Genomic DNA, 13,197 nt, shown 5'->3' with positions numbered 1-13,197 from the left:
ACAGGTGTCAAAAGCAGAGTAGAAACATTCATTCATCCCATCATCTTGGGCACTTTTCATTGGACTTTGAGAGGTTCAATAACGTGCATGCCTTCTGTGAGCATTTATCATTGTCCAACACCTATGTGGCATGCTCCCTACAGGTTTACAGAGGTAATCCTGTGGTATCTGATTCCTTTCTTCAATGAGAGCCCATGAGAATTCTTGGTGTATCTGTGGTGGAGCAGAACAACCACAAACACTTCTGTCAAGTATTCCCACACTTGCTCCATAGGGTTTAGGCCAGGACTCACCATAGGCCATTCCATTATTTCAACGTCCAGACGTAGTAAGACAACTTTGCTGACACCTGCCACATGGGTCCTGGCACTGGAAGGGATTCAAGGTCACCACCATATGCAGCAGCCACTACATGGTAAACAAGATCTATTCAATGTACTACTTAACAATAAGGCGACCATGGACAATGACAAGATTCATATGGCTGTCAACATTGAGACCTCCTCATAACCTTGGAAATCTGTTAATCTCCTAAACAACATTTGGCGGGTACCGCTCTCAATGGGGCCTCGCGTATGAACATGGCCATCATCTCATGTCAGGGGATATCTGGACTTTTCTGTGAGTAACATGTTTCACCTATGATGAAATTGCCAGTTGAAACGGGAGTGGAAAAACTGAAGGACGGTTGCACGATGATGTCTTGTCAAGTGAGATACTCAAACATAATGTCTGGGTTGTAAGGTCCTTTCTTGTAACCTGTGCATTACAATCTCATTAGACACAGTGGCTCCACGGCACTTCTGAAATAATCTCTCAGTGCTCTGGCAGTATCCATATGTTGCTGCAATGCAGGAATTGCCAGAAATCGCTCTAACGTAGCACTGTAATGCATTAGTGGCTTTTTCCAACTTGCCTCGTGTACTGATATATCTCCCTGCAGAGTGTCAACAACCTGTGGATGTCACATGGAGAGGCATTGGCATCTGCAGCAACATGACTGAGAGTCTATCCTTTTTGGATCAAACAGATTGTCCTTGCTACTTGCACTGCATTATAATGTTGCACTGCATGTGCTTTGTTGAGTACCACATCCACAAATGACAACTACTATCTGTGTACCTCACTATAAAACATTGGGAAACCAGTGCTGACTTCCTTCTGAGGGGTCACCTGACACTGTAATGCATAACACTGTCAATAGATGGTGAATGATTTTAATTGTTGCTACATTGAAAGTGAAGATCTCAAGCCACACAATAAGACCACAGTAACATCTGTTTAAAAATATATTTAATGTACCAGACGTTGATACACGCATTCCCCAAAATCTTTTGAACAGCGTACTTTGTGGTTCCGATAAAGCAACCACATGGTCCAAACACACATCTGGAGACAAATCATAGTGTGAGTTCTCATGCACGACGTTCCACTGACTTCTAAAAAGATGCACTTTCTCTAGGCCTACAAAATCTAGGTTCTAGGTTTTTCTTGACCACTAACAGACAGGCAACATTTTACCTAGGAGCTAATTGCTGCCTTCAGCAGCATTGTAAGAATCCATCTCATTATATACTTGTGGAGATGACGTTTCCATGAGATCGGGATCTCAAATGAGGAATTGGATGAAAATCAGAAGAATCTAATTTAAAATGTGACTGTCACAAGTTAAGGACACCACAGGAACCCAGTATATGGATGTCTGGAAGATACAGATTCCATACAATTAAAACTTATCTTTAATGTATTATTATTACACTTAATAATCACATGACACTATTGCAAATCAGGTAAGTAGAATTTTTAATATTTTCCATTCTGTACACTGTCAATGTTATTAAGTAGCAGAACTAGTCAGCATTTACTTTCTGTATCTTAATGACTATTAGTTCTAAAAGTAAAACAAACCTTTCTTGGAACAAAGCACATACATCTCTGGCAGAGTTGGTGAGGTTCGGCTTGATCAGCTGTACTCTAACTCCATGTGACCTTTCAGTAGTTGATGGACACAGAACACTATTGCAAAATCTGTCAAGAGTTTCAGGTGTCATACCACTTGCTTTAAGAACATCATCAAGATTTGCAAAGGAGCCAAATTTCTGGCGATGATTTGACAATCGTGCCAATCTTGTAGGACTTATTCTATACCTGCCAGAAATAAATACTTTAAAGAAAGAGATATTATAATGCTCTTGTTTGCTAGAACACAATACTGACAAGAAAAAATTAAATAAAATATTAACTATAATAATATTGATAACAGCATTGATAAATTAACTCATCTCATGCTCTCTTTATGACTATTTGTGTACCAATATTATATGATAAAAACTAAAAAATATGAATTAAGCTGACATTGTCATGAAGCGCATTCAAAAATTCAAGAAGTAATTAATATAACCAAAGAATTATCTTTTGACAGATGCAACAAGAACACTAGAAAATCTGCTTCTCCTCATGTTTCAAAACAGAAATTTTTTTTTGTTAATTGCTATTCCTCTTATAGTTGCAGTTGAAATATATAATTAAAACAGATTCTAGACATGAAAGCAAATGATGACACAAATTTCAGAGTTTCCATAACTTCTGCTCTGGGGCAGCACTGTGTGTGTGTAAATTATTCTTTCATGTTCAGTAACTCATTACATACCTTGCAAGCTCCTCATGAGAGCAACTGTTCACTTTCTCCAGAATTTTTTGCTGTTCATCAGAACTGTACTGCATGGTACCATTTACATAATGTGATTCTGCTACAGTACACAATGTCCGGTGGGTGACTACCTATGGCAAATAAATAAATACATGAAGATTCACGTAACTGTTGCACATAGCCACTTTCCATTATAGCACTTGAGAAACAATTCTGATCATTTTACTTAAGTGAAGCCATTCATCTCATGAAATTTGACGTGTCCTGAATGAATTTGTAACTTACAATCTTACAGATGCATGTCGATCACCAAACTACATAAAACTATAACAAAATTATAAAATTTATTTCGTGATTGCCAATCCCTTTGTCACAGAAAATGAAGATTTAGGGCAATATGTAAACAAGTTATAGAAGCTGCAAGAGAAGCAAATAATCTATGTTCATGATATATGTGCAAAAATTACTTATAATCCAGACTAAATATATAAAGTACATCTCTCTTGGTTTTCCAGACCCTTCTTGACTTACATCACTTTTCACTTGTACTTCTCATCTCTCATTTTCTCATGTTCGCCAGACAAAATCTTTCAGACATAGGAACTCAAAAAAAATAAGTATATACATTTAAAGTTCATAAAACAAACAAGTTAAAACAGTACTAGTCACACCATAAACTGCGTATACACTGGAGTCTGAAGATCAAGCATAACTGTCAGAAGAGGAAAGTATTATGAGGGAAGACAAGCAATCACTCAAAGTGACTGAAGATTTCCCCATCTACAGGAATTGGGCAATCTGTATGCGAAAGGACCACTACTTGTTACAAATAGGCACATCATTTAAAGTTTTAGCAGTCTCTTAGATCCATGTCTCAATTGTGTTTGGCTTTTATTGAGAACAGAGTGTAATCCCTTGGAGAATTTTCCACTGTAATGCCCTAAACATGTGAGCTGAAGCTTATTTTGCAGGCTATAAAAGGAAATAAAATTAGGGTTCAATGTTTTGTTGAGACAGATCAGAAGCTCAGATTGGGGAAGGATGGGGCGAAGGAAACTGGCCAAGCCCTCTCAAAGGAACCATCCTATTTAGTTTAGTGAAATCACAGAGAATCTATAAATAGATAACCGCCTATTCCCTATGGCTCCTCCTTCTTCAGTTTTGTTTACCCTCGACCTCACATCCTGGTTTCTGAGTGACCTGCCTCTCTTTTACTATCTTTACCCCCCCCCCCCCTCCAATTCCTCTTTTCTCTCAGAGGAAGGTACTAATAATTACTTTCAAATTGATCTTTAGGTAGTACTGAAATTTCACCTCTTGATGATAAGTCCTGGCCATCCATTCTGTCCCTATAATGTTATAAGCACATACTTTACTTTTCAACTGTGAGCTTCTCCAACAACAAATTAACTAAATATTATCAAACTGCACTTTGGTGTCAAAGAAAGGAAGGTCATAAGACAACAGAGGAACTTCTATTTAGGGGTATATAATTTTGCAAGTACTGTATATATTAACATATACTGTTTCAAGCAAATGTTTCTTTTTGCAATACAGTACCTTGTTAATGGCTCTCGTGCATGCACTGGTCATAATTGTCTCTGATGACCTCAGATGTTGCGTCCCATAGTGCTCAGAGCCACTAGAACCATAATTGTCTATTAAAACAGTGTTGTTTCTTCAGTGACTTGTGCTTCTGTGTTATTTTAGATTCATTCATCTTCAAACTCTGGTTGTACACCAATGGTGAGTTTTAAAGATAGAGGATGGGTTGTGCAACAGACGCAACCCGGAATTTTAAAATATTTTCATTTGGTTGGCACTGGAGTACTTCCCTCACTAGCTTTCCTTCTTTCAGTTCCCATGTGAAAGATTATTTGCCTGCTTACAGGCTACATGAGCATGATAGAGCAAAGAGGGATGATATTCCAATTAATAGAATGTAGAGCATCACTTTACACAAGTTGAAGTGAAAAGCACTACGTCTGAGAAGAAGAAAAGGTGAATTGTGAATGGGGAAGAACAAAGACAACCGGAATAGAAAAACTTTTTTGGAACATGAGATTACTGAATAAAATTTCCATAATAGTATGTTTTATGTAGTCAAAGATAGTGATGATGAAATACAAAACACGGTAAATTCCAGTAATAGTCACTCTACATGATGAATGAAAGGTATTAATCAGTGCATTAAATTTAGCATTGAAGAAAATGCAGTGTTTCAGTACCAATTTCATAGCAACGGTGATGGGAATTTTTCTCTTCTGCATTACTGTACTACAAAATTAAATGTACAATACACTTGCTTAGTTGCAAATGAAATGTCTCACAGCAGTAGAAAGCACTTCCTTTGGTATTCATTTGTGAGATCATAAACTTAAGATGGATACTGATGGATTTGACTACAGGCAACTCTTCAGAACGCAAGACTGGATAAGCTAAAGTGCACTTACGGTGTACCATGGCTCTTCCATTGCATGCTGCTGTTGGCAGTTTATTATTGTTTTTGTAGCCAATTAGGTGATAGTATAGGGTAGCCAATGTGAATCACTGAATCGAATGACTAATGACTTGTTTTGGCAGAAGATACAAATTGATTGCAATGCATCCCCCCCCCCCCCCCCCCACACACACACACACTTTTTTTAACATAGTGAGCATGAGATTGATTAATGGAAAATCTCATATGAGATGTGAAACAAATACTAACAAAGAGATAGAGGGGCTGGCCAGTACTTACCTCAGCTCAGTACAGCCAATAGATACACATAAAACACATAAAACAGAACCGAAAATTTACATTCCTAGCTTTCGGAACAAATGTTCCTTCATCGGGGAGGAGAGGGGGGAAAGAAAGGGAAGAAGGGAAAGGAGATTCAGTTACTCACAACCCAGGTTATGAAGCAACAGGGAAAGGAAAATAGGGAGGGTAGCAAGGATGGAGGCATGGTTGTCAGAGGAGGCTTCCCTCTGACAACCATGCCTCCATCCTTGCTACCCTCCCTATTTTCCTTTCCCTGTTGCTTCACAACCTGGGTTGTGATTAACTGAATCTCCTTTCCCTTCTTCCCTTTCTTTCCCCTCTCTCCTCCCCGATGAAGGAACATTTGTTCCGAAAGCTAGGAACGTAAATTTTCGGTTCTGTTTTATGTGTATCTATTGGCTGTACTGAGCTGAGGTAAGTACTGGCCAGCCCCTCTATCTCTTTGTTAGTATTTGTTTGAGCATGAGATTGACGATTCTTGATCTTGGACTGTAAGGTTGGTTACTGGTTTTTGGGTTTACTTTTCGTCTTGCATGTTTCTTGGAATACAGAAGGATCCTTGGGATGCTGTTTTGTATTCCATGATTATAGTTACATTGTGAGTTGGAGACAGTAAAAAAACTGGTTGTGGTAAAAGGCTCATCTGAGTCATTCCATGTCAAATCAGCACACCTATTTTACCTCACCCTCTTAGATTTTGCTGAAAGTTGGTATACTTATAGTGGGCACTGAGACTAAGAAAAATCCTAAATTTCAATTTTTTATCTCAAACCATTCCTGAAATATGGCTATGTAAACTTTTCAAAAACCAGCCAAAAATATGTGAACAGACTTTTTTTAAATTGTCCTAGGAGCTGCCCTAATTGAGCTAGAGAACTGGGAAAGGTGTCATTCTGCAGCATTTTGCATGTTCTTTCCAGGGATATACAACAAAACATAGCTTCTAATTAATAACCTTTTTCAAAATATTAATTAATATTTTGATTTAATTTTTTTACAAAAGTACGTAATTAAAAATTTTCAAAATATTTCCATAACTACTTCATACTATTGTAAATCACATGGCAAAATATAAATCTGGGATGATGATGGGTTCATTGTTAAAAAAAATTATTCCGGGCCCTTATTTTTCACTAACTGCCCTAGTTTGACCAAATTGACCTTTAACAAACAGGAATTTCTTTAAAATATACTGAAAGGTAAGTAAAAAAAGTATTAGAAATATCAAAACATCACCTTATTAAACCAAAACTAATCAGCATATTTTATAATTAAGTTGATTGCTTATTTTAATTTCATAAAACTTCACTAACAGTATATTAACCGATATAACAAAAACAAGAAATTGAGCATTTAACTACAAACTGAAATAAAGTATGAATAAGTACAAGTATTTACATAATAGTTCTGTTCCATGATGTTTGAAATGTAACTATTAAACAAATTAAATATGTAATGCTTGTTTTTGAGTAACAGGTATCTGTACATAGCTAAATTTAACACAGTAGGTACTAACAATAATCTTGAAACAACTTTCTATAAAATATACATTAACACTAACCTGAGACAAAAATTAAGTTTTGAGTTGAAAGCAGTTTCCCAATAAATTGTCTTGGAACTTCATATATTACATTTTAATAAAGCTGACTGGGTTTGGTTTACATCACTTTCATTAAGAATGTATGTTCTCCCTGTCGGAGTAAATGGATTCACTTTTGAGAGAACATCCACAACTGACACCCACAGGACATCTGCATGTGCAGGATAAGAGAATGACTTAGCTGGTCCACATGGATGAAGAAAAGTTATTTTCACTTCATCAAGTTCTTCGTTTTTTTCTAAAATGTACCCAAGCCACCAGTTTCTGCCATATACAGTGGTGACATAGCCTGATGCATCTTGTAACTACAGTTTGTCTGGTGATGTAGTTACTTCCCTCTCCCAACTCTGTATACCACCTGAGAAGTATTTGACTATTAATTTTGATGTAGTGTTGGGAATGAAAGCGTGAAATTGCTGTGTTCCTTTGATTGTCAATGCCTGTTCAAGTCGGCTTTTTAAGAATATTTCTGAAGCAGCGTAGTCTTCTTGAGTGGAATATGCAAAATCAACATTTGTGATATTATCTACAGCCCACTCAAATAGATCTCGTGCGGTTTGGATCTGATTCTGGTATGGCCTTTGCAAACTTGCACGAGCTGCCAGTCTCTTTACTGAACCCCCTACTCCATCACAAGGCCATTTCCCATGTGCTGTGGCTGAAAAGTGCCACTCAGCTTTTATGTTGAAGTCTTCCTCATGAAGGCAAAGGTTCAGGAAGTTTTTCTTATTTTTATACTGAGCGGCAGAACCGTCAGAATAATAGTATATCTTTTCTGGGATATTTTGAAATTTATTTGTTAGATATGAAATTAGTTTCTTTTGAAAGGTGTAAACCGCAGTTGTATTGTGCTCCAGACAATCAGAAACAATGACAAAGCTCATATGCTCAATTTTATTTTCCTGTTTGTAATATACAACAAAAGGATGAATGGTAATCTGTTGTCTTGTCCAGTGGAAACTCTGAGCTTCATCCTGTAGATATATAATATAATTTTCTGAAAAATCACATATGACAACAAATTCAGATTCCATAAGGTTTTCTCTTGTGGTGTTAAGGAATGTTTGTTGTTGCTTGGCAATGAAGTCATCCCGAATCAAAGTCGACATCTTACTACAAAATAAATCTATGAATTCTTCAGAAGTTTTCTGAACAATTTCCAGGTTACAGCAATCAACTGACATCCACTGTCGGAACTGAACTTGTTCAATTAAGTTTTCATGAAAAGAGTCTTTTAAATTTTTACATATGACAGTTTCTCCTGGGCAGTATTCACAGTTTCTTATGTTGCAATCAACTGATGATGGGTTGCAAAGCATTTTTGCAATGCACTCCTTATAATTGTCTAAGCTGCTGTTTGTTACTGTATTTAGTTTGGCATTTTCTGTCATTAATTTTATGTTTTGGTGAGTTGTGCACACGCAGAGAGTGTGTGTGCCACTCCGGCCAGCTAGTACACAATGTTTTGGTCTCAACTCAGCAAATTTAGAGAAACCTATTTTTATGTTAGGAAACTTGTCTTTAAAATGTTTGTAAGCTTCTTTAAGGTTACACAAAATAAGTCTTTTTGATATTTTTGTTTTATTTCCAGAATCTTTAATAATTGCCCTGCTAACTTCATCATTTTCATAAAATGAATGTACAGCTTTGACTGTTACTGTCGGTAAACACTTCCATGGTTTTGGGTTTGGACCTTCCATGAATCCTCTTTCTTTCAAACTTTTTTTGGGCTGCCGAACAATGTAATTAGGAGCATTAAATTCCCTCGTTATTTTCCTGACACTCCACTTTTCAGGTAAACTTGTAAGAATCATTAGTTTTTTTTTTTTTTTTTTTGTGCTCTACTTTTAGAATTTTTAAAGTTTCTTTTAAGATTTTCAAGAACGGATTCATCAGTATCAGTATCTGACGAAGAGGTTTCAGGAGCAACAAAAAGTTTACGTGTCATTGATGAGATTTTCTTCACTTTTGATTTGGTGTAATGCCTAGACGCTAGTTTTCACTTGTCAATTGGGGACTCGCCTAGTTCTTTAAGTGTTGTGTTAAATGTTTTAACAGCTACTGAAGTTGAGAGTGAAGTCAGGGTCTTGGTCTCGGATGATTGTCTCTGATCCAGAAGATTCTTCTTCAACACTTTCATCACTGATGGGCTCTGGTGTATTTTTCAATTTGGTTACATCTTTTCTACATTTGTCACAAATCTTGGCACCACTTCGTATTTGAGGAAATAATTTGGGCATCCATGTTGTGACATTTCTCAGTTTTTTTCTGTCTCTAATAAAATGATTTGACTTCTTCAATGGATTACAACACTGCACTCTTACAGCACTGCACTTTTTACTTGGTTCCATATTTATACAAAAACCACTTATAAACTATCCTTCAATGTATAGATTTACTTGAAAATAAACTATTAAATATAATAGATACAGACTGGTCAACACAGAGGTAACAATTGGTTTGCACTAAAACCACAGTGCATAATAATGCTGTAGGCACACACAGCCTTAGAAGGTAACAATGCAGACTACATCATCTCAACAATGGCTCCAGTCTCTGAATTATTGTACAGACATCAAGCCCTATGTATACGGTCCTCTACTGACGTACTACCTTAAAGGTCAGTTTGGTCAAACTAGGGCCGTTAGTGAAAAACAGGAGTCCGGAATAATTTTTTTTTTAACAGTGAACCCATCATCATCGCACATTTATATTTTGCCATGTGATCTACAACAGTATGAAGTAGTTATGGAAATATTTTGAAAATTTTCAATTATGTACTTTTTGTAAAAAAATTAAATCGAAATATTAATTACCATTTTGAAAAAGGTTATTAATTAGAAGCTTTTTTTGTCTATCACTGGAAAGAGCATGAAAAATGCTGCAAAATGACACCTTTCCCAGTTCTCTAGCTCAATTAGGGCTGCTCCTAGGGCAATTTAAAAAAAGTCCGTTCACACATTTTTGGTCAGTTTTTGAAAAGTTTACATGACCATAATTCAGGAGTGGTTTGAGGTAAAAAATTGAAATTTGGTATTTTTCTTAGTTTCAGCACCCACTATAAGTATACCAACTTTCAGCAAAATCTAAGAGGGTGAGGTAAAATTTTTATTTAAAGTGTGTTGATTTGACATGGAATGACTCATGTGTAGAGTAGCCCGATGATCATTTTAGAAACTTTGTGGGGTATTTTCAGAACGTCCAGATTTCCTTGGTGTTTGTTAGGCAGGAAGCTGAGAGCACAGTTTAAATTTTACGAACTATTCTGTTTCGTATGACAGCATTCTGCATGATATATACCATTAAGCTGCCACATAAGTTCATACACCTGACACCATACCGAAATTTTTCAAACACTATTTTCTCAATGGTTCCACCATATTGTCTAATCATCCAATTCACGACTCATATGTTTACTTCCCATCGTTCACTGCACAGTTCTCAACTGCAGCATGCAACAGAAAAGCCACAGTCACCCTAAGGACACTTTTACCATGGGCAGTTTCAACTGCACCATTATGTCAAACTGGAAAAGGAACTATAAAATAAATCAAAAGTTGAATGTAATGGAAATGATATTAGATTAACTGAAGCATTTGATATTTCTTTGCCAACTGACAACCCGTCGCTTTTCAACCAAACCTAGACCTAAGCTTCAGATCAGTCTATCTTACATTCTGAAAACTAATCCCGTCACCCCCCCCCCCCATGAACCATGGACCTTGCCGTTGGTGGGGAGGCTTGCGTGCCTCAGCGATACAGATAGCCGTACCGTAGGTGCAACCACAACGGAGGGGTATCTGTTGAGAGGCCAGACAAACGTGTGGTTCCTGAAGAGGGGCAGCAGCCTTTTCAGTAGTTGCAAGGGCAACAGTCTGGATGATTGACTGATCTGGCCTTGTAACAATAACCAAAACGGCCTTGCTGTGCTGGTACTGCGAACGGCTGAAAGCAAGGGGAAACTACAGCCGTAATTTTTCCCGAGGGCATGCAGCTTTACTGTATGATTACATGATGATGGCGTCCTCTTGGGTAAAATATTCCGGAGGTAAAATAGTCCCCCATTCGGATCTCCGGGCGGGGACTACTCAAGAGGATGTCGTTATCAGGAGAAAGAAAACTGGCGTTCTACGGATCGGAGCGTGGAATGTCAGATCCCTTAATCGGGCAGGTAGGTTAGAAAATTTAAAAAGGGAAATGGATAGGTTGAAGTTAGATATAGTGGGAATTAGTGAAGTTCGGTGGCAGGAGGAACAAGACTTCTGGTCAGGTGACTACAGGGTTATAAACACAAAATCAAATAGGGGTAATGCAGGAGTAGGTTTAATAATGAATAGGAAAATAGGAATGCGGGTAAGCTACTACAAACAGCATAGTGAACGCATTATTGTGGCCAAGATAGATACGAAGCCCACACCTACTACAGTAGTACAAGTTTATATGCCAACTAGCTCTGCAGATGACGAAGAAATTGAAGAAATGTATGATGAAATAAAAGAAATTATTCAGATTGTGAAGGGAGACGAAAATTTAATAGTCATGGGTGACTGGAATTCGAGTGTAGGAAAAGGGAGAGAAGGAAACATAGTAGGTGAATATGGATTGGGGGACAGAAATAAAAGAGGAAGCCGCCTGGTAGAATTTTGCACAGAGCACAACATAATCATAACTAACACTTGGTTTAAGAATCATGAAAGAAGGTTGTATACATGGAAGAACCCTGGAGATACTAAAAGGTATCAGATAGATTATATAATGGTAAGACAGAGATTTAGGAACCAGGTTTTAAATTGTAAGACATTTCCAGGGGCAGATGTGGACTCTGACCACAATCTATTGGTTATGACCTGTAGATTAAAACTGAAGAAACTGCAAAAAGGTGGGAATTTAAGGAGATGGGACCTGGATAAACTGAAAGAACCAGAGGTTGTACAGAGATTCAGGGAGAGCATAAGGGAGCAATTGACAGGAATAGGGGAAATAAATACAGTAGAAGAAGAATGGGTAGCTTTGAGGGATGAAGTAGTGAAGGCAGCAGAGGATCAAGTAGGTAAAAAGACGAGGGCTAGTAGAAATCCTTGGGTAACAGAAGAAATATGGAATTTAATTGATGAAAGGAGAAAATATAAAAATGCGGTAAGTGAAACAGGCAAAAAGGAATACAAACGTCTCAAAAACGAGATCGACAGGAAGTGCAAAATGGCTAAACAGGAATGGCTAGAGGACAAATGTAAGGATGTAGAGGCCTATCTCACTAGGGGTAAGATAGATACCGCCTACAGGAAAATTAAAGAGACCTTTGGAGATAAGAGAACGACTTGTATGAATATCAAGAGCTCAGATGGAAACCCAGTTCTAAGCAAAGAAGGGAAAGCAGAAAGGTGGAAGGAGTATATAGAGGGTCTATACAAGGGCGATGTACTTGAGGACAATATTATGGAAATGGAAGAGGATGTAGATGAAGATGAAATGGGAGATACGATACTGCGTGAAGAGTTTGACAGAGCACTGAAAGACCTGAGTCGAAACAAGGCCCCCGGAGTAGACAATATTCCATTGGAACTACTGACGGCCGTGGGAGAGCCAGTCCTGACAAAACTCTACCATCTGGTGAGCAAGATGTATGAAACAGGCGAAATACCCTCAGACTTCAAGAAGAATATAATAATTCCAATCCCAAAGAAAGCAGGTGTTGACAGATGTGAAAATTACCGAACAATCAGTTTAATAAGCCACAGCTGCAAAATACTAACACGAATTCTTTACAGACGAATGGAAAAACTAGTAGAAGCCAACCTCGGGGAAGATCAGTTTGGATTCCGTAGAAACACTGGAACACGTGAGGCAATACTGACCTTACGACTTATCTTAGAAGAAAGATTAAGGAAAGGCAAACCTACGTTTCTAGCATTTGTAGACTTAGAGAAAGCTTTTGACAATGTTGACTGGAATACTCTCTTTCAAATTCTGAAGGTGGCAGGGGTAAAATACAGGGAGCGGAAGGCTATTTACAATTTGTACAGAAACCAGATGGCAGTTATAAGAGTCGAGGGACATGAAAGGGAAGCAGTGGTTGGGAAGGGAGTAAGACAGGGTTGTAGCCTCTCCCCGATGTTGTTCAATCTGTATATTGAGCAAGCAGTAAAGGAAACAAAAGAAAAATTCGGGGTAGGTATTAAAATT

At 37.6% G+C, this 13,197-nt stretch overlaps 1 protein-coding gene across 5 annotated transcripts in view; it reads right to left on the bottom strand.

Moving 5' to 3' along the window:
* The window catches only part of LOC126473246 (transcription elongation factor, mitochondrial), a 116,775-nt gene that overhangs the window by 98,295 nt on the left and 5,283 nt on the right, over positions 1-13,197 (bottom strand). For 2 of the 5 annotated variants that reach the window (XM_050100167.1, XM_050100165.1), the window contains exons 2-3: positions 2,651-2,777; positions 1,932-2,148 (exon numbers count right to left, since the gene is read on the bottom strand). In XM_050100167.1, the coding sequence (XP_049956124.1) occupies positions 1,932-2,148; positions 2,651-2,777 (344 nt within the window). Of the gene's footprint in view, positions 1-1,931; positions 2,165-2,650; positions 2,782-13,197 lie in introns of all 5 variants that reach the window. The other 3 variants (XM_050100166.1, XM_050100168.1, XM_050100169.1) reach the window with 3 other exon arrangements.

The sequence above is a fragment of the Schistocerca serialis genome, chromosome 4 (assembly GCF_023864345.2).
Source record: "Schistocerca serialis cubense isolate TAMUIC-IGC-003099 chromosome 4, iqSchSeri2.2, whole genome shotgun sequence".
NCBI lineage: Eukaryota > Metazoa > Arthropoda > Insecta > Orthoptera > Acrididae > Schistocerca > Schistocerca serialis.
The sequence above is the reverse complement of the archived record's forward strand: the minus strand, read 5'-3'. Positions and strand labels throughout refer to the sequence as shown.